The sequence below is a fragment of the Neofelis nebulosa genome, chromosome 1 (assembly GCF_028018385.1).
Source record: "Neofelis nebulosa isolate mNeoNeb1 chromosome 1, mNeoNeb1.pri, whole genome shotgun sequence".
Classification (NCBI taxonomy): domain Eukaryota; kingdom Metazoa; phylum Chordata; class Mammalia; order Carnivora; family Felidae; genus Neofelis; species Neofelis nebulosa.
The window spans coordinates 133,391,719-133,415,001 of NC_080782.1; the positions used below are offsets into that span (position 1 = coordinate 133,391,719).

General features: G+C 36.3%; 1 protein-coding gene across 2 annotated transcripts in view; it reads right to left on the reverse strand.

Moving 5' to 3' along the window:
* Positions 1–23,283, reverse strand: part of ADAMTS19 (ADAM metallopeptidase with thrombospondin type 1 motif 19) — a 241,310-nt gene that overhangs the window by 58,988 nt on the left and 159,039 nt on the right. Inside the window, exons 14-16 of one of the 2 annotated variants that reach the window (XM_058737110.1) lie at positions 17,936–18,063; positions 13,567–13,687; positions 7,105–7,185 (exon numbers count right to left, since the gene is read on the reverse strand). In XM_058737110.1, coding sequence (XP_058593093.1) covers positions 7,105–7,185; positions 13,567–13,687; positions 17,936–18,063 — 330 coding nt within the window. The remainder of the gene's footprint in view (positions 1–7,104; positions 7,186–13,566; positions 13,688–17,935; positions 18,064–23,283) is intronic. The other variant, XM_058737119.1, reaches the window with a different exon arrangement.

The following is a 23,283-nucleotide window of genomic DNA, read 5'->3' on the forward strand; positions in this document are numbered from 1 at the left end:
TTAGGGCTCTGAGCCTGGAGCCTGCTTCAGATTCTGTCTCACTCTCTGTCCCTCCCCCACTCTAGCTCTGTCTCTCTCTCTCTCTCTCTCTCTCAAAATGAATAAAGAAAAAAAAAGATAACGTGTAAATACCTGTATTTCATTGTTACCTTCATAAGTAACACATTGATTAAGAATATTTATTTGTATTTAGGGTCACCTGGGTGGCTCAGACAGTTAAAATCCCACTTTGACTCAGGTCATGATCTCCAGGTTCATGAGTTCACCTTGGGCTCTGTGCTAATGGCTCAGAGCCTGGAAGCTGCTTTGGATTCTGTGTCTCCCTCTTTCTCTGCCCTTCCCTCACTCGTGCTCTCTCTCAAAAACAAACATTTAAAGAAAGGATTTATTTGTAACTATTAGTCAGGAAAATTACATTTTTATATATTTTAGAGCCAAGTGTTTTTAGAAAAAGTAAGTTTTTGCAAATTTTTATCTGACACTATGGCTTGCCTTTTAATTTTCTTAATGGTGTCTTTCAAAGAGCAACAGTTTTACTCTTGGCGAAATCAAACACATTCATTTTTGGGTGAAAGGGTTGGTATTTTTGTACATCTATTGTAAAGAAATCCTTGTGAAGCACAATGCCTTAAAGGTTTTCTCTTATGTTTTTTGCTAGAAGCTTTAGAATTTCAGCTTTTTTGTTTAGATCTCCAATCCATTTTGACTTAATTTTTATGTATGATAAGAGGTAGGGGCTAAAGTTCATTTTTTTTTGGTCCTCATATAAATACTCAGTTATTCCAGCATTATTTGTTTAAAGAATATCTTTCTCTTCTGTGCTGCCTCAGCACTAAGTTTAGAAGTCAGTTCATGCCCACATTTGTGCTTAATTTCACTATGAAGATAAATTTTCCCAGTTTTCTTTGTCAATTTTTGCTTAAAAGCTTTCAAGCTATATTCCTGGGTTCATATAATTATAAAATTATATTATTTAATGATGACTTAAATGCTTAGATAATTATTCTGTGACTTCTTTCACCTCCGACAATGCATTTTCCTTTAAAGTGAGTTCTGACTTATATTACTATGGCTCTGTTAGTATTTTTTTGGTTTTTATTTTTCCTAGTATAGTTTTCCATTCTTTGATTTTCAGTTTTTGTGAATCTTAGATGAATACCATATACCTGAATTATTTTCAAAATTGTCTGACAATTTTTGTCTTTTAACTAGAGATTTTAGTTTTTAAATGCATACTAAGACTGCTAGTATGTTTTGTTTTATTTACACTATCTTATTTTGTGCTTTCTTTTTTCATTTTTTCTGTATATTTCTATTATTTTTCTTCTATCTTGTATTCTATTGATTGACTGAATTTTTAAAATTCAATTTTGAAAATTGTACTTGGCTATTTGAATATGTGTTTAGTCCACTTTTGCTTATTTTTAATATTTTTAATTTTTTAATGAAATATTTTTTAAATATTTTAAATATTTTTAATTTTAATATTCTAAATTTTTAATATTTTAAACAATTTTATTTATTTAAAATTTTAATATTTATATATTTTTGTTTTAAAAATATTTTTAATATTTTAAAATATTTTGATTTTAATATTTTAAAAATATTTTAATATTTTAAAACAATTAACTATAAGAGTTTTATATTTTCTGTATATGATGCAAATGTGTATCTGATTCTGCTCTCCCTTATTTTTACTGTTTATTTATGTTCACTGCTCATAATGTTTATTTCCTTTGGTGTTTTCTGAACATTTCTTTACTACAAAATTTTATTTGTTGAACCTTATAAAATTCCTTTGAGGCCTGGTTTGAAGGTGCATTACTTCAAAAAGGATTTGCCTTTGCATATGCCAGCCACCTTGGTAACTTCATTAAAATAAATGTCTTGGAGTTTTGTACTTCATAGTTGGGTAAAATGGTGCTATGAATCCATAGGCGCATTTTCTTTGGGTTACGAACCCTCAGGGAGGTTGATTTTCTACTTCCACCTAGTATCAAAATTAATACCGATACATTTCCTGATCTTTGATGGAGCAAATCTATTTCTTTGTCTCCTTCACGCTGAGCTTGTAGTCCTTTGGGGTCCTGCTTTATTTAGGTGTCTCCTGTTAGAGCCTCTACTTTAGGCTTTGTTTTCTGTCCACCGGGTATCCTGGTGCTCAAAATCTAAACTGGTCACCAGGATTAAGCTTAACTGGGATTTCGGTCAGCCTAATACTTGGCTTCCTGTTCTTACTTTGTTTTTGGCACGTGAAGGCTCCTTAATTTCTTTCCATTTTAGAGGTTAAGTTTAAAAAAGTGTTCTTTTTTTCCTCCTTTTGTAATTTGCTCAACAGTTTAAAGTGTTTTTAGTGAAAAGTTTTTCCATAGTGGTTTGCAGGCAAAACTGCAGGCAAGGTAAATGGGCCCATATGACCTTTTTTATTAGACTTTTAAGAATCATAAGCTACAGTGATTTTTGTAAAGATATAACATATGGTCTATCTGAACTACTCTCCATTTTGGACTTCCTGATTAATTATTAACAAAACTGAGCCATGATATTCAGAAATGCAGATAATAATTACATATGGGAATATAATTCAGCGAGTAATGTAAAAGAATAATTGTATTGGGAGGGAATTAACTGTCTCCAATGAAATTATAGTTTTATATAGACAAGTTAATTTGTTAAAGATCAGCTTTCCAGGAAATAATCCATTTTCCTGATGCTATTTCAGATAAAGATTTTCAATAATTTCCTTCCAATGTCCAAAGAAGCCTTTAGGAAATGTGGTTTATGATATGTATTCTCTATGATAGGCTTGAAATCTAAGATTTTAGGCTTAAAATCGAGGATTTTAATACTGTGCCATTTTCCCCCAAAATTTCCTCTCATCCATGTGTGCTATCTCAGCAAATGCCATTATTATTTGCCCAGTTGTTTAATCCATAAACCTAGAAGTGATCCTTGAACTTTACTTTCTATCCACACAACCATTCTCACCAAGTTTCATGAGCTCAACTACTTCAATGTCTCTAGAAGCCATTGAGTTCTTCCCATTCCCAGTCTGTGACTGGATCATACCACTGGCCACTTTCTCTTCATCCTTGCACCCTTCTCCTAATTCATCAGGATAGCTGTGATTGATTCAGTTAAGAAGTAAGGAAACTTCTATTTTCAACATGAATCTCCCAAGTAGTATTCAGACTATTCAGGAGCACTCATGCTATATCCTTAAAAAGTAAGAGACCCTAGTAACTTATGCCTAATTCTAAGCACAAAGAAAAGTGACAATCATGAGGCCAGAGACTTAACAAAGACGTGGGATTCTGGGGCGCCTGGGTGGCTCAGTCGGTTAAGCGTCTGACTTTGGCTCAGGTCATGACCTCACGGTTCGTGGGTTCTAGGCCCATGTTGGGCTCTGTGCTGACACTCGGAGGCTGCAGTCTGCTTCAGATTCTGTGTCTTCCTTTCTCTCTGCCTCTCCCCACCTCATGCCCTGTCTCTCTCTCTCTCTCTCTCTCTCTCAAAAGTACATAAACATTAAACAAATTAAAAAAAAATAAAAGACATGGGATTCCGTTTTTAAATTAAATGCTCTTCTCATAACAAAAAGTGGTTGGAGATTTATGTTTAGAGATATACATAAGGGAAAGAAGATGGGATCTGGCATACCTGGAGGTAGTGACGGGAGAAGAAAACCACCACTTCATGATTTATATTCCCCTGAATTAATGCTATACAATTGATCTCATTAGTTAAGAAATGGGGGGAAAGAGGGAGATTGGGGGGAAGTTCAAGGAAAATTTGTTCATATAGAACATGTGCTTTAAAATCACAAGCATAATGTGAGAGACAATGAATTAAAAAAAAACCAAAAAGTAAAAAGAGACAGTAGGAACCAGATACAATGGCCACACTGCTTGGGCTTAAATCTAAGATCATGGTTTTTTAGATGTATGATCTTGGGAAAGAAACTTAAACTCTCTGGTCCTCTAGTTTTTGATTTAAAAAAAAAATTAGTGGTGCCTACTTCACAGACATGTGAAGATCTATTTAGCAGATATATTTAAAGAACTCACCCATACTAATTACTATACAAGTATGAACCATCTTTTTTTAATTAAAATTCACTCAAAAAAAGTCTTTATTACTTTCTGTGTGCCAGAGTCTGCTTTAGTTACTGTGGATAAAGCTCTGAGAAAAATGATCCCTGACTTCAAAATTAACACTGGAAGATACACAATATAAAAGCACGTATGCAAACAGAGAAGAAAACTCAGTGGTGCTGGTGGTAGGTGCTCTGAAGAAAATAAAGCAGGACAATGCAGCAGAGAGTAGCTTGAGTGGGGGGTCAGGGTGGTTATGGAGAGAAAGTGATATATCTGAGTAACTGACAGGACTTGCTGATGTATTAGAGTGGTAAAGGCAACTATCAAGAAGAACTAGTTGTGGTATAAACTCCTGGATAGAAATTAGTGACTGTGGGGTCATAAATAATGGCCCCCCAAAAGATACCCGTGTCCTAAAAGATAGATATCATGCAAAGTATCTTCTCTGACCACAATGGGAAATGATTTAGAAATCAGTAACAGGGAAAACTGGAAAATTCATCAATGTGGAAATGAAACAACACTCAAAAAGCCAATGGATCAAAGAAGAAATTATGAGGGAAATTAGGAAATATCTTGAGACAAATGGAAATGAAAACACAACATAGCAAAATGTAGAGGACACAGCAAAAGCAGTGCTGTGGGTGGAAACTTAGAGCAACAAATGCTTACATTAAAAAAAGAAGATCTTATAATGTTAACAACCTGACTTTATAAGCTAAGGAACTAGAAAAAGAACACACTAAACCCAAAGCTACCTAAAGAAGAAAATAATAAAGATTAGAGCAGAGATAAATGAAATAGAGAATAGAAAAATAATAGAGAAAACTAACAAAACCAGAAATTGGTTCATTGAACAGATGAACAAAATCAACAAAACTTTAGCTGCACTTGACTAAGAAAGAAAAATAAAAAAGACAACTGAAAAGTCAGAAATGAAAGTGCGGACGTTACAACCGATGCTGCAGAAATAAAAAGGATGGTAAGAAATGTACTGTAATAATTCTCATGCCAGTCAGAATGGCTCATATCAAACAGACAAGAAGTAAGAAGCTTTAACTAGGTTGTGGAGAAAAAGAAACCCTCATGTACTGTTGGTGGGAATGCAAACTGGTGTAGCCACTGTGGAAAACAGTACAGAAATTTCTCAAAAAATTAAAAATAGAAACGCCATACAATCCAGTAATTCCACCTTCTATTTACCCAAGGAAAATGGAAACACTAATTCAAAAAGATATATGCACCCGCATGTTTATTGCAGCATTATTTACAATGGCCAAGATACGGAAGTAATCTCAGTGTCCACCAAGAGATAAAGAAGGTGTGGTGCATATACACAATGAAATATCACTCAGTCAAAAAAAAAGAGTGAGCTCTTGTCATTTCTGACAACATAGGTGGACCTAGAATATTATGCGAAGTGAAATAAGTCACACAGAGAAAGACCACTTGATTTCATTTATATGTAATCTCAAATGAACGAACAGAAACAGACTTATAAATACAGACAAGAAACTGGTAGCTGCTAGACAGACAGAGCAGTGGAGGGATGGGCAAAATAGGTAAAGGGGACTAAGAGGTACAAACTTCCAGTTATAAAATAAATAAGTCATGGGGATTAAAATTACAGCTTGGGGAATACAGTTAATTATAATAAGGCCATATGGTAACAGAAGGCTACTACATTTGTCACGGTGAGCACTGTGCAATGTATAAAGCTGTCCAATCACTATATTGTGCACCTGAAACTAATAGAACATTGTATGGCAACTATACTTGAATAAAAATTTTAAAAATTTATATGCTAACAAATTGGATAGCCTAAAAGAAGTGTACAAATTCCTGGAAACACAAATCTTACCAAGACCGAATCACAAATACTTATAACTAGCAAGGATACTGAATCAGTAATCAAAAGTATCCCCCAAAAGAAAATTACTGGATGTTAAAATGGCTTCACTGGTAAATTCTACGCAACATCTAAAGAAAAACCAACATCAATCCTCACATTTTCCAAAGAACTGAATTGGAGGGAAGACTTCCTAATTCACACTTAGGAGGCCTAGCTCATTTTTGATACCAAAGCTAGACAAAGACACTACAAAAAAAAGAAAACTACACAGGAGCTTCCCTTACGAACATTGATTTAAAAATTCTCAACAATACACTAGCAAACCGAATTCAGAAGCATAAAAGGCATTCAAATCAGAAAGGAAGAAGTACAATTATTTCTGATTGCAGATGATATGATCTTATACGTAGAATATTTACTCTTTTACCAGACCTAATCACATTAGATCCCTTTAATCCATGGATGCCATAACTACAGACAACCATTTCATATGACTTAATTGGTTTGTAATTTTGATATGTGAGCAATATGTATTTTGGCAACTGAGCATTTTCTTTCATACATTTAAATCATTAATTGGCCTAATTAAAATAGCTGATACAATTCTTTCCATATGCAATACTTAAACATTTAAAATACTCTCTTCATAGGTGAATATACGTAAAGTGAGGAAAGGAAACAGCACCATTTCCCATCAAAACATTAAATCCTTTCAGTATGTCAGAATTTTTTTGAGAATCCCACAAGATTTTCTATTTCTAAAGGAATCATATGCACAGACACACACATATATGCATTTGTACATGCAATAAATGTGAATGTGTAAATGCATATATGAAATAAACATGTTTATGAAATATGTCTGCATATGTGTGAAATAAAACATACCTAAATCCTCCAATGAGTTTTTTTTTTTTATAACACAGCATAACATGTGGAAGCAATTTATACTCTCCCAAAAACATAGACAACCAGATTGCTTTTGCTCTGATAAGTCCCTGGGAGAGAAGGAAAGAAATTCCTACTCGATATGACAAGAGGTGCTTCCTGGGAAATTCAAACATGTAACTAGAAACAGATTGATGTCTTCGTCATTACAGAACTGTCAGGGCAGGGAGTGGGGCTCGTACTTGGATCGGCTCTGTGTCAGGTTACCTAAATAGCTATGTGCCGGCTTTTCCTCCACAACTTTGATTCTTCTTGCTCCAGCAGGTATCACCAGCACTTCTACATAACCTGTAAGGGTCAATAAAACACGAAATAAATCTTGAATTCTCTTAAGATCTCTTTTCTTAATTGACTTGCTCTTTTTTTCTTTTGGTTTTGGTTTTTGCTATGGTATTTCAATACTTATGGAAAGAAAAAAATGCATACAAAAGCTGTCATCATTGCAAGGGGAGAAATTTCTTGGAAAGATGTCGAGTCTATAGCAGTATTAAGGGCAAAAAGGTAACTGTATTTTATGTTAAAAAACATAAAGGCTCATTGATCTCTTATGAAGTAGGAGGGGGAAAAACCACAATGGTAGAGCTCAGTTAGAAACACAGTAGATCATGGAACAAAATAAGTAACTTCAGATTTTGCTCATGAAACTCCTTTAAGTTAGAATGTGTGGGGAAGAAGGAAAGGCAGCTGGAGAGAATGCAGCTGGCAGGATCAGGTCCCTGGAGTAGCTGAGAATAGGACAAGAGAGACCCAAGCACTCCCTGAGGAGATTAACAAAGGGTTTTGAAACTGGGGCTGGAGACAAGAAAGTGTAAGGTTGCACCTTGCAATCTAGCATCACCCTGAAAGATGTCAAACAGCTAGAAGCAAGACCCAATTAAGTGTTTGTTAGAAAACCCTTTTTAGCAGAGGTGAGGAATGTAACACTTGAAGTGAAATAAGATAAAAAGATAAAGTGAGATAAAAGAGAGTTTGCAGAAGTCACAATTAAGACTTCATTTAGTGCAGAAGAGTTATACAGCAGACACCTACTTTTGGCTGAGTAGTTATGCTTTAAATTTTAATATTATAATATATATGATATAGGTAATATTTAATATTCTTAATATTTGTTTAGCTCCATGTATCTGATCAAAGTCTAACTTCAAAGCTAGTAGAAAGGCACAATAACTGATCCCAGAGTTGTCATCTGTTGATTAATTTTTCAGAGTCCCGAAACTGTTTATAATTATTGGTGTAAACCCAAAGGTAGCACACTCCCCACCCGGTGGCAGTGCCTGGAATCTGAGGCATGTGTTTTCTGAATCATAATTTCCATTAGTGAATGCTGCTTACCCAATTTAACCATTGTTAGCAAACCAAATCATACAAGCACTATCATTTTGAAACATGAACAAAGTAGGCAGTGATGAAAGTAGAAACAAATGTTTACTACCGATTTATACACAGAAGTACGGTAAGAAGATCTGTGCACTCAATGAGCTCATAATGAAATTGGAAAGACAAAGCAAAAATACCTTATACAAATAGGAGTTAAATAAAAATTCAAAAATTATGTAAAAAAGATCATATGCAGGATGGTATGGTTAACTCCCTGCTTAAAAATATAAACCACTGTTTCAATAGTCCTCCTCCTCTGATTACATCACCACTCAAAAGGTTCACTGCTATTTTTAACTCACGGAAGTGGGATTTTTTGTTTTCCTTTTAAATTGTTATACACATTACTCATGTTTGAGAAACACTGGCATCAACTCGAATCACTCAGACTCAGAGAAGAGAACATTTCATAGAGTCAAGTAAAGCTTCACAAAGAAGTAAACAGACGAACTGTCATTGAAGAATGGACAGGAATTGGATATGCATAAAAAAAAAAGTATGAGTTAGCTGTATGCAAGGGAAAGTAAGAGAGCAAGTAATATTTTTGGTAGCACATAAGTAAAATAATTCTGTCAGAAAGACAAGATGTTAGAATATGTCTCTGTTAAAGAGAGTTTTAATGCATGCCCAAGATACTGAATTGATCCATCTGAAGTTAGTGAACATAGCAAGGAACTTGGTAATCAGCTACTGGTTGGGAGAAGCTTTATCTGAGAGCAGTATGCAGGATGCCTAGTGATAGGCGAGTTGAGGATTAACTGTATTGGGAGGCTAACATAAAACTCCAGGAGCACGAGAGGCTAAGGAAGAAAACCCAGTAGGCCCTGTGAAGAAAAAAAAAAAAATTCTGAACTGACAACCAATAGAAAGTGGGGAAATAAACACTGAACACAAAGCTTTCTTATTACTTATGTGAGAATGCAGCCATAGTTTATAAGAAAATGGAAGTCAATCTTTGATAGTTCTGGTAAGTTGAACTTCGCAAATTATAGTTAATAAACCAACATAACACACTAGTGAAAATAGCTACGAAGAACTCTGGAACATCTGGAACTCCAGAGAAAGACTAGGCTATTGGAGTACTTTTGTGAGGTGGTAATATCAGCCATGGAAGTAACTAGAGAAAACTGAGGGAGAAGAGAAGTGAAGGACTCAACCTAGGACAGACATAGCTTTAAAGAGAGAGACTGAAAATAAAAAAGAATCCAGAGAAGGAATAATCATGAGAAGCAGGAGATCTGGCTGTTCTGGTGCAGTGGGATCCTATAGATTGGATTGTCTTAAGAGAAGCTGTTGGTCAATTGTGTCAGAAGCTGTAGAAACATCAAAGAGAAAGATGACTAAGGAGAGCCCCACTGAATGTCACAATCAAGAGGTGACTATTCATCTCTGAGCAAAGTAACTTAATAAAGTATTTGGAGAAGATATTAAATTTCAGGATGTTAAGAAAGAAGAGGAGAGAGAGAGAGAGAGAGAGAAGTAGAGGGAGTTACTGTAAATACCTATTTGAGTTTAGCAGTAAACTCAGAGGTTTGTTGTACATTAGGACAGTAGGTTATGTCTAAGTTTATAGTTCTATCTAGAGCAAGTGTCATTACTCAACTGGAATCGCTTAAAGGACAGATGAGTTAGACGGAGTTTCAAGAAAAAAGGGAGAAAGAGAAATACAGAGCAAAATGGTTTGAAGAGAGATGGCCAATGAATGGGGACCTAGATATTTTTCAGTAGGTAAGTCATTTAGCATGATTGAGAATGTGCATTTTTAAATTTATTTTTTATTTTATTATTTTACTTCTTAAAGGTTTATTTATTTATTTAGGGAGAGAAAGAGAGAGCACCAGCAGGGGAAGGGCATAGGGAGAGAGGGAGAGAGAGAATCCCAAGCAGGCTCTGTGCTATGAGAGCAGAGCTGGACGCGGGTCTCAATCCCATGAACCATGAGCTCATGATCTAAGCCGAAATCAAGAGTTGGTCGCTTGACCAACTGAGCCACCCAGGTGCCCCAGAATGTGCATTTTTTTAAAGCAGTGAATATGAGAGTGGCTACTGCCAAGTTTAGTAGTTGGAATAAAGTCTGTGATGTCAAAATTGTAAATTTGATCCTCATGTTGGAGAGTTGGCTTTGTTCACAGGAACATCCTATTTAATAACCAGAGAGTCCATTCTTAAACAGACCTATTAAAATGCCAACAGCAATCACTATCTTCATGGTAGTAATAATGATAAACGTCAGACTGTGACTAGCTATGTGCTAGTCACTATTGTACGCAATTTACATAATTATTCATTTAATCATAAGGGTAACATCCAAAGTAGATACTACATTTCTCATTTGATTGATGAGAAAATAAAGGGAAAGGGAAAAATTACCGTTTTCAAGACTGCTCTCACAGTAATTAGGTGACTGAAGCTGTGACCTAAGATCTATCTGATTCCACTATGGGCTCCGAGCTATGACCCGCTGCTATTATTTCATGCAATAGACTCCATAACACTATGACTCTCCACTGCTGTGCCAAACATACAAACAAAGTCTAAGAGGATGTGTTCCTTATACAGGATCAGTATCATCATCTCTTATGCTAAGAATAACACATTTTATGCCCATTTTCTTCTTAGTGTATACTGATAACTATCTAGTTCTATTATCAGCCAAATATACAATTTATCTTTAAAAATTCCTTTAAAAATTATCCCACATCTAGGCAAGTTACAATGAGACATGATAAATGCACTAAGAAAAAGAAAAAAAAAAAACTCCTCAAGTTTATTTTCTAGCTCCAAGAAAAATGATTTAACAAACTCTAAATAGAGCACAGGGACTGAAAACACCCACATGTGTCTGCACATGTGTTACTCATACAGTATATATATACAGTGTCCATGGCCAACTGGACCAAATAAGGCTACAATTCCTTCAAGAAATTCTAGGAAGTCCATAAACATAAGGATAAAATTGTCTGAAGAGAAATGTACAAAACAATCCCCAAATCACAAGGAGATGAAGCCCACGATACAATTAAGGGCTCATACAGAGTTTTGTTTTTAAAACTTCCTAAAATATAATGTTTCTTTATTAATTACATTGATAAATATTAATGGATCACACACTGTGCTGGTCATTGGGAATGTAGAGTTAAAAATAATTATGAGATTTTCCCTCATTAATCTTAAAGACTAGCAGGGAAAGAAAAATTAATAAATGTAAACTTACAAATGTGATTAGAACCTCACCATATGGATACAAATATAGTGTCACTAAAATAGTTGTTAGTGATGGGGGTAGAGGTTTTCAGTGCTCACCGAAGTAGTGACATCTGAACTGAGATCTAAGTGATGTCGAGAATTAACCAGCAAAGCTAAGAGAAAGCTAAAAGAGCCATATTTTTAAATGCAAGGTGCTGAAGGGAGCATGGTCATTTGAACATCTGTAAGAAATTTGGGAAGGAAAGGGATGATGGTGTGAGACGATGTCAGAGAGACAGGTAGGTACAACACCATGCAGGACTTCACGGTCCAAACTAACAATTCTAGTCTTTTCCCTGAGAGCCATGTGAAGCTAGCATATATCTGGAAGGAGGAAAGCAACATTAATAGCCTCTGATATTCTCAGTATCTTAGGCATCTCAGACATTTTCCAAATAATAGATTCCATGAACATGAGTTACCAACAGCAAATGAACAAATGAACAAAAGTAGAAATTAAAGTGCAGTAAAAACAAAGGAGGTTTGAAGTAAGAATCTGGGGGAAAATGTACCCACATAACTACAGTCAGAAAGGAAAGCAATTTTTAAACTGGTATTTCTCTTTTATATGCTCAGTGGGAAAAAAAAGTGTTATTACAACTAAATAAAGATATCAGTGCTGAATGCCTATCAATAATTCGGTGAACTGTTTCCATACATAGTAAATAACCATGCAAGAATAGTCATCAAAAATTCTTGTATCTTTAAACCCCTTTGGTCTTTCAGGCTTCATTTTAACTTCATACTGGAAACCCTCCTCCGCTACAATCATCCTGGAAAGGTTATTATAATTGTACTTCTTAGTTGAAAGTCTGAGAGGCTATTACAGTTAAGTATGACTTTTCTAAATGAGCTCTGGCAGATTTTGACTTGTAGGACCTATCACATTTTTCACAGCTTTGGAGGTTGAGAGTTTTGATCTACACTTTACCCTGGGCCTCAGTTATTTTTAGGCTTTAAGATCTCCAAGCTCACTTATCTTTTATTCTGCTGGGGCCTAGCAAAAGGTTACATTCAACTTTAGAGGGCTGTGTCTAATTTTCTTTTCCGAAGGACTCTTTTACCTAGAGGAACTCTGCTATCTTGATTATTCAAACACAAATGGTTGTTCTTAGTATTCAAACTAATACATACTTTAGTCTCAGGTTTTTTTGATATTTGAACAAGAAAAGAATTTAAAATAGGAACAAGCTGAGGTACGTAGTCTAAGCATGCTGATAATGATGAAATTATAATCATAAATATAAGATAGTTTAAAAGACAGACATCCAGGTAAGATACTAATGTAAACGTCTGCTTCCTCCCAGTATGCTTGAGGACCTGAGTGTAAGGTGTTTTCTGTATATAAAGCAAATCTGTAGGTTATTATATTTCAGTACAGACAGTATCACTTTTTGTGGTGGATCACTTTAAAACTCACACTACATAGATCATTGATGGTCATTTCATTCTTCCATCCCCTGAGTACTGGTACTTAGAGATGATGAAACAAGAGAAGAAAGGATGGCTTTCCACTATTCATATATCTGGAACATCTTCTGATTCTCCCTGTTATCATTTCCACTATGCTACACTGCTATAGACTCTGTTTCCAAAATTTTATTCCTTCAAAGTGAATAAAAACATTAAAAAAAACCAAAAAACAAAATGGAAGGCTGAAAACCTGAAGACTAATACTCTCAATAGCTGTTCCACGCTGTTAGAAATCATTATTCTCTGTTAGACATCAGGCTTTGCATTGGAGAATAAGATCTCTAGAAACCTGATAGCATTAGCCAATGCAAATTAGATTATTCCCTTTCTGCTCCAATATATTAAATGCATAACAGATGACTTCATATTTACATTAATGGGACATGGGCTTGTTAGAGTCTCTGGCTCATGTCACAGGTATTGTATGTCATCACGAAAACTCACTCCCTATCCATTAAAAAAGTCTTCAATGATGGAGTCAGAACTGTGATTTCTAAGTCAACTTCCATGTAATCTCTTTCCCAAAGACTGTTTAGATTTTTTTTTTTTGAAAAGAATTAAAAGAATAATTACCTGCTCCTCTGGTGTGATTAAAATCTCCTTTAATAATTTTGCATGATTTTCCATTGCCATTGCATACACCACAATGATCTTCCCTTGCAAGGGACCCTAAAAAACCATCACAGCCAACCTTCTGTAACAAGAGATTGATAGTACATTATAAAGTGAGTTTTTTTCCACTTTAGCTTTTTTAACCACTAATTTAGAACGAACCTAGTATCTACACACTAGACACATTTAATTGACAAATGAGCAAAATGTCATATTCTCTGGTACAAATTAACAGAGCAAGCTCATGTCAAATGATATCATTGGTAAAGTGACCAAATAGCAGGACAGCAATGAGAATATTTTTCTCACAGTAAGAATTAAATGGTATCTTAAAGCAATTTGGAAAAAAACCAATATTGAGACAAATGCAATTTATATAAATCCCCAAGGAAATCACATTTCTATTAAATATAACATGATTAATCTACTTCACTCAACATAGAACAGATATACTCATATATAGAAGGCTTCACTTCTTAAAGTGGTTCCAAAGCAAATGCTCAATTATTAAAGATTAACTTTGTGAAAATCAAACATATGTTTATTTTCACCACAGTTCATGAACAAACTTCTATCCTCATGTTCTTTGGCATCTAGCACGGCTGCTATAAGAAAATATGAACAGCGGGGACATTCATTTTAATTTGCTTCCAGAGGAATTACATTAATATGAATCTTCTGGGATAAAATCATCGACTCCTTTCTAGTGAATAATGTTGGTCTCCCATTGGTGTTCTGAAAATATGATTATAAATAAGTATGCAATGTTCTGCATACTCAAAGAGCAGAAATTAATATGTCAATACTGTCAGAAATAAATGGTTGGATTACACAATTATCCTTAGCCAAGAAGGAGTTGCAAGAGAGATTGATGATACATCCATTTGTAGCAAGTTACAATTATTTTAGAGGAATTTTAAAAATATTATATGAAACAGGAACAAAAACAGGTTTTTTTTCTGTGGTTAGTGTTGGTGGTGCAAGCGGATGATGAATATCCTGAGAAGGCAAAAATCACATTAAACCTGCATAATATAGCATCCTTTCCTTTTATCCAGGGGGATATATCACTGTCAAGAGGTAGCAAAGCAATGCATTAGTAGAGAAGCTTGATCTGCAAATCAAAGCTTATTCAGGGAGAAATAAAGAGAATGTCTGTGGATGAAAGAGGTGGCCACCACAGGAAATTCTCAAAATACAACAAAGGTAGGGTAAGAGCTCACTAAGTGGGAGCCATGAAAAGACCTGAAAGTCCTGGTGTGAGGGGAAAAAAAAAAAATCTCTCATTTACATACAAATGAGGACAAATTTACAGTAGAGTGCAGAGTGGTTTTGAAATGAAAAAAAAAAAAAAAACAACTCTAATGCTCTATCCCTAGTTTGTTTCTTGGCAAATACAATAAACCCAATAAATAGTAGTTAAATGATGGAATAAATTAGTACCTACTGGTTTATTAATTTTTTTCCAACCCTTGTAACTGGGATACTATAATTCTGTCCACCTAATATAAAAGCCAGGGATAGACATAATGTCATAGCTCAATAATCATGGATTTTAAAAGTAAGAATCAAAGATTTTTTCTTTTGTAATTTATAGTGTCAAGTACCCATACTTATCACAATATGCTTATATATCTCCAGACATTGAGGATGAATGCCTTTGAGAAGGTAATGTAATTTAATTGGGGTGGCCACCTGAAATACCACTGGTGTCCTGGAGATGGGCAGATAACATAATACAGAAGAGAGTTTTTTCTATCCTTTTCTGGGACAGAAATATCACGGAGACAAAATGGGTCACAAGGAGAAAGCTATTTTCTTCTTTTTTTTAAATTTTTAAAGTCCATTTATTTATTTTGAGAGAGAGAGAGAGCGCAGGGGAGGGGCAGAGGGAGAGGGAGAGAGAGAATCCTAAGCAGGCTCTGCACTGTCAGCACAGACCCTGATGTGGGGCTCGAACTCACAAACCATGAGATTATGACCTGAGCCAAAACCAGGAGTCAGACACTTAACCAACTGAGCCACCCAGGCACCCCAAAAGCTATCTATTTTCAACTGCCCTTCTTTGTCCCTCTCCAAGTTTACAATTGTACATTCATTTTTGGTGCTATGTATTTTGTGTAGCGAAACCTGAAAAACAGGAGGTCGTCAGAAAGAAAAAAAGTAGCATGCTTTTAATTATATGGAAAGGCTGAATGTAGCATTTTAGTTAAAAGCCAGAATGTTGAAGTATTCCAATTCTGTCAGAAGTCACAATCCATTTCGTGGAACTTAATTGTAACCATCAGATTCACGTGGCACTTACGCAGAATTTTTTTTGTTGCTATTGTTTTAATTTTGATGTCTAGCTAGGAACTCTGTAAAAATATCTAGCTTACACAATACTGTTAAGTGAAAACATGGGCAATTTAGGCTATTGTATTTAGCATATAGAGTTAGGAAAATACTTTTTGAAAAATAAATGCATTGAAGACAAACTTTCATCTGACAGACTTACATATAGTGACGAAATAAAGTTAAAACTTTAACTGCACAACATTCAGGTCTGAAAACAAAACATGTATAGGTAAATGTCTGCAATGTTTTTTTTTACAGGCAAATGAAAAAATTACATTTCAGGTAACTGACACAAGCTGTTAAAGAACAAAGGAAATTAATATGTAATTATAAGACTGTTTCTTATGCCAATGTATTACATGATTCTGTGCTTTCAATTCTATAGAATGCTGGCAAAACACAAAATCTTAGAGTTGGTAAAGCATTTAAGTTCCATGTTGTTTCCAAGTTTTTACCCAGAGTTCCGTAGGTCTCTACTGGAACACAGGTTGGTCCACCCACACCTTGTACATGTTTTCAAATTTTGGCGCATGTGCATGTGTGTATGTACGCACAGGCGTGCATTTTTCTGGGGAAAAAAGGAAACCTTTCATCAGATTCTCAAAGGAGTGTATTGTACAAAAAAGTCAATGACCATTGGTTTACCAACTTCATTTGACAGACTGGTTAATAGGTGTATAACACATTTTCAGTGATTTTCATAAGAATGTCATTTCTTAGTGGCTGTCACGGATTCAGTACCGCTCCACTCAGATGCTTCTTTCCTAACTAAGGGATTTATTTCCTTCCCATGCCCATTAAGTTCATTAGCCGATGGCTCGCATCAGAAATTGCCTAGACTGAAGAAAACTGCCTTTCCTAAGGTCCCATCTCCCTCCTAGGGCAGCTTGCATCCAGACACGAGTAGATGCTAAGGGTAAAAAGGTTTGGTTTTCTCACCCCAAATGAGGACAACTCTGAAGAGCCATCCCAGCTTCAATGCTCCTCACATGGTAGCCTGTTGTGACTGTACCATAGCACACTTTCTTCCTGTGCCTGACCCTGGCTCCTTCCCCTCCCAGCATGGATGGTGATCATACAGACACTTGGCATTAACCTCTCAGTTTATTAATCTCCCAGGGAATGCCAATTTGAGATAGCGGTAGAATTATAAGCAGCAACTTCTAACTTCTAGCCTTTGATCTCTCCCACTCTGCTGTCCACACTTGCTATAAGAGAATTTCTACTTTTCTCAAGATAAGTGAAGAGTGCATAAATGCATGTAGCAAATGGAGATTTTTTTTAATCTTTATTTTTGAGAGAGAGAAAGAGAGATAGAGAGAGAGCAAGCGGGGGAGGAACACAGAGAGAGGGAGACACAGAATCCGAAGCAGGCTCCAGAATCTGAGCTGTCAGTACAGAGCCTGATGCAGGGCTCAAACCCATGAGCCGTGAGATCATGACCTGAGCCCAAGCCGGCAGCTCAACCGACTGAGCCACCCAGGTTACCCAATGGAAATGGTTTTTAAAAAGAAAGATATAAGCAAATGAGATGTTTAAGCATTATAAGAAAACTGAATATATATTTGAAAATCAGCTGTTTCCAGTATGTTGAAAATGCTTCAATATTAAGTGAGTAATAGGACTGATTTTATAGGTTTTTGCCACACGGCTCAGCCTTGGACACAAGATATGGAGAAGTGCAGTGCTTGAATTTTGGGTCTGGAATATTTTGACAGAAAATGCCATTTTAGATGCATAATATTTACACTACAGAATTAAAATCTCAGGGTCTTTCAGCTGGTCATAGATTTTAAGATGATCTAGTCCAAACCCTTGGTTTCTGAAGACAAGGGGTTTCAAAGCAGATCAGACTTGCTCAGGATGACAGCCGAGTAAGAACTAAATCCACAGCTTTTGAGTCTGGGCACAGAGTTTTCCACCATACTGTGCAGCTACCCAAAGGCACTCATAGCCTCCTTCAGCACATAGTCCCCCTTCTTAAATGTCTTACCTGACACCTGCCATTTGCACAGACATCTAATCCCTGATATCCACATGAAGTTCCATCCATTACTTTTTCTGATAAGAGGATAGGCTGTTCTTTCCCAACAGGAGAGCAAAACAAGGCACATGGTTTTTCTACACACAGAGTGGATAAAAAAAAATGAGCACAAGTTACTCCATAAATATTTTTGTCTCAAGCTTTATTTTTCAGAACGTTGTTGAGTACAAAGTATAATTTGATGTGAACTGAGTAAGGCAATTCTACAGTAGTTATTATGAGCAGAAAATGAGAGGACGCCTGGGAAAAAATAGATATCCAATGAATAGTTATCTCCTTAAGAAATACGTCTTCAAATTATTTTCAAAATGTATCACTTATTATTTTCTGGCACCAAACCTCTACCACGTACAAACTGATCACTCTTGCCCGCAGATATTTTACACACCAACCACTGATTTTTCCTCATATCCTTTGGAATGAAGTGCCTCTTAAGTACATATCAGAATTCTGCCTATTTCAGATTTACTTATTGATGAAAACTTTCTTCACGTGTCACTTCTACATTCCAATACACTAATTTTCAATCCTATACATTTGGCGTTTTCTAATTGCAAACTTACTAAAGGGAGAAAGAAGAATTTCTAAGATGAGCAATTCTCCTAGGATTTTCCATTACAAGGATGTTTAGAAATGCAACAGAATCCCATGAGAACGTTCCCTGGAATGCACATGTGCTAGCTAGGACTCAACTCCCTTTATTGCTTACTGAAAAAGCATGCCAGTATACATGATATCTAGGTTAAGAAACACCATCCTAGGTGGAGAGGGTTTGAATAGCTGGCAGTCTTCTTCAGGGCTTCATTAAGCAAGAAGGTAGGGTGGTTAGAGTTAAAAGGCGTGCCTATCAGGCTCAGTCAAGAGTGGCAAAATATTTTTAAAGTGCTGTTTCTATTTCTAAGTATCCTACAGAAGAACTGTAGTATTTGGTAACACCAGTAGTAGAATTATCCAAATCTGAAACTTCAGAGCAATTTCCATGCTACATTACTACTCTATTGGCTTGATACCAGTCAGGCCCTTTGCTGTTTATTAAGCTCATATAAATAGAATGGAAAATAGTTTACAGTCTTTGACACTGATCTTCGCTTATGTCTTCAGTAAAGTTCCACGTATGCTGATGGGATTCTATAAATACCAAATAACAGCCAGAGGCATGGAACAGGGTATCACTTTGCAAAGAGAAGACAGACAGTTAAATGAGCCTTCAGAATTGAACATTTCAAACAGTTTTCACATGTGGCTTCTGAATACTGCTCTGAACAATTCTGGGGAGTTGGAACATGGCCTTCAATGTGCATGGTTTTGAAATTTTCCTTTAAGATGCCATTATAAGCTGCAATAAAGCATTTCAGTATGCTCTCACACCTCAAAGTAGGTTATGTTTATTCAATGACTGCTTACTATGTCATATCTTTGGACTTAAAAACAGCTGCTATAATTGCAATGCTTTAAAAGTTTTATATATATATATATATATGTATATATATGTATATATATGTATGTATATATATATATACGTATATATATATATACGTGTGTGTGTATATATATATATAATTCTCTTTCCGGAGTTTTCATTGAAGAGAGGAGCAAACCAAATATATGAATAATGTGGAAAGGAGTTAGTCTAGAAAATTCCATTCACATTCCAAGCGAGAATTCAGATAAAAATCTTTCTATTTCTTCTTTTACAGCGTATTGTCAATTCACTGTGCTTTACAGATGACATAAACATTTGACACCAATCTTCCTTCCTGGAGTATACCCTTGAGATTGTGACATTATAGTGATCCTTGTAACAAGCCAGTACTTCCTTGGCAGGCAGGCTTTGTCTTGATTTAAGAGACCAACCCTTTCCAAGATATGCATTAAACATGGATTTCAGCCAAATTTCAGCACAGTGTATGTAAAATACCTGAATGCTAAAGCCATGCATCTTTTTTCTCTAAAAATAACTGTTCACTATGGCATTGATACTCTGTATTTAATTTGCCTAGCCACAGATTCATGTATTACATAAGAATAACAGAAAAATCCCCTTGCATTTTAAGGTGTCATATGTTACTAAGACTTGGAGTTTTTTTTCAAAGAATTAGATATTTCAATTTCTTCCATAGTGTTATATAACGCAAAGACCATGGTTGTGTATTTTCTTTATGCTATGGACCAACATGTTTGATTGATATGTGTCACAAAATTATAAAAAATGCTAACCTGCTAATTATGTAAATATTTATTGTGGATCGTTCTGATGATGCACATCATTTTATAAGAGGTAGGGGCTTTTAAAATTGTGATTTCCACTGGATTTAATATTTTAAATTGGCTCCCATCCAATCCCAATTTTTTTTTTTTACACTCTGGAGAAAACCTGTTTCCTCTGTCTTATTTCACATATGAATGAACAGGTTTCAAATGAATTTAATATTATCAAATTGAACAGCCAATTAGAGGCAGAGATAGGAATGACCCTCAAGTGATCTGATGATGATTTTCATTATTTGAATAGTCATATTGTTCCTACTATAAAAAGGTATGGCATATATATTCAAAATTATGCAACAAATACTCATCAGAAGCTTAATATTTGCCAGTCTGCCCACTCAGCACAGACATAGAGAGAGTACAGACACCTCAAAATCTGCTACAATAAGGTGCTTGTGAGGAGCACATACCCAATTTGGAGGATCAGGGAGATTCTTTTTACCTAGAGGACCTGACATAAACTGAGTCCAAAAAATCAAGAGCCATTTTTCAGGGAAATAAATGGGGAGAGACAGACCAAAGCCTGAGAAAGAAAAGGTATTAGGCTGAGAAACCAGCATGTGTACAGGCCCAGGCACAAGAGAGCACACTGTGTGTGAGGGATGGACTGGAAGTCGCCTGTCTGTGCTGGAGGACACAGAAGGGGACGGTGACCCCAGGCAAGAGAAGATAAAGGGACGGTCACGCAAAGGGCCTTAGCAACCAGAGGCAGTTACATCTGAGATTGGTCCCGAGAGCAGCGGGGCTCACGGAAGGGTGCCACGTGGCACAGTGGTTGACATATCCAGCCTTTAAAGGGCCAGTCTGGCTGAAAAGTGGAGCACGGGCTGTAGAAGACTGGCGAGAGAGGGGAGGAAGGTGTTTGAGAATCCAGTGCAAACATGAATAAATGTTCTGGCAGGAGAACGCTTTGGACAAAGAGGGTTTGCTACTTGATTACAGGGATGGAGACTGAGGAAGAATGGTCCTAGCTTAGCTTGGGAATGAGACCGATCGTGATACCATTCCATGTGACAGAGCACAGGGAGAGAAGCAGATGCAGGACTGAGACAGAAAGGAAAGGGGCATGCTGAGTTAGAAATAATGAGACGTTGAGTGAAGATGTCCATGCAACGGATGGGTAAGCAACGAAGGGGCTCAGGACAGAGAGATCTGGGTGGGAGAGAAACATCTGTGTTCCTTTGGCATACGGATGATAAATAAAGCCTAGTGAATAAAGTATTATTATCCCAAGGAGATCACTAGAAAATTCATTCACCTAACTTATTAAGTGCCTACTCTGTTCAGGTACTGTTCACAATGTTGAGCATATAGCAATGCAAAAACAGGATAAACCCTGTTCTTCCAATAATTATGGGGCACATATAATAAACAAATGTAGGGGTGCCTGGGTGGCTCAGTCGGTTAAGCATCCGACTCTTGATTTCAGCTCAAGTCACGAGCTCATGGATAGAGTTTGAGCCCTGCATCAGGCTCGGTGTAGACACTGTGGAGCTTGCTTGGGATTCTCTCTTCCTTTCTCTCTGCCCCTCCTCTGCTCACTCTCTTTCGCTCTCAAAAAATATAAAAACTAAAAAAAATTTTTTTAAATACACAAAATGGAAAAGTATTATGGCAGATGATGGTGAGTTCTGTGAAAAAAGAATAAAGCAAGGAAAGGAAAGGGATTGAGTTATTATTTTACAAAAAACCTAAAGGAGGTGAGAGAATGAAGTACACAGATACCTGGAGATGGTGTTACAGCAGGGAAAGCAGGGGTTTTCAAGACACTAGGACCTATTCTAGGCAGAGCAAGTGAGCCAGTATGGGTGGAAGTGTGATGGGGAACAGAAGGGATGAGGTCAGAGGGTCAGAGGAAGCCAGGTAGCAGAGATCCTTCTAGGCCCTTAGAAGGAATGAATGTGGGCTTTCAGTGAGCTGGGAAGGTACTGGAGGGTTTTGAATAGAAGTATAACAGGAAATGACTGACAATTCAGATGTATCACTCTGGCTCTTGAGAGTGAAGGAGAGCACAGGCATGAAGACCAGTTAGAGGGCTACTGCAATCACGGGGAGAGAGACAGTGGCTTGTGCCAGGGTTGGAGTTCTGGTGATGTTTGGAAATGATAAGACTCTGGATGTATTTTAAAGGTAGGGCTCATATCCATAAAAATAATGAAATCTTGCCATTTGTAACAAAATAAGACAGATCTAGAGAATATAATGCTAAGTGAAATGAGTCACAGAAAGACAAGTCCTATACAATTTCACTCAAATGTGGAATTTAAGAAACAAAATGAACAAATAAAAAAAGAGACAAACCACAAAAGAGACTCTTAACTATACAGAACTGATGGTTGCTGGAGGGGAGGTGGTGGGAACATGGATGAAACAGGTGAAGGGGATTAAGAGTACATTTAACTTGATGAACCCTGAGTAATATATAGAAATGCTGAATCACTGTATCATACACCTGAAATTAATATAACACTGTACGTTAACGACACTAGAATTAGAAAAAATGAGGCTCATGTGACCTTACTGATATTTTGAACATAGAGTAAAAGAAAAGAAAAAAATGACTCCAATGTTTTGTCTAAGCGTCTAGAAGGAGGCAATTACCATTTATTAAGAGGGCAGCATGAACAGAAGATTGTGCTGTAATTTCCTCTCACCTGAGGAAGCAGTAGGATTGGAGGCCATCATGGCAAAGAGAGCATGACATGTTTGAGGCAGTAAAACAAGAACAGGATCTGGAGTTGAGAGTGACAGGGAGCAAGGTTCTAGATGAGACATGAGGCAAGAGAAGGGAGCAGATTACTTCCTCATCCTCCTGCTACCAAATACAGAACACTACTGTCTGTCGTGGAGTGATCTGCCTTGTTGTTTGGCTGTTTCCATTAGTGCTTGTATGCTCAGAAGCTGATCCTGAGAGAAGGGTTTTGTCAGATGGGTGCACTGAAATTGATGAACAACGGAATTCAGGCTGTTGATAGGAGGGTTACTGAAATGATGGAAAAGCACAGTCCAAACTGACTAAGGGGAGAAAT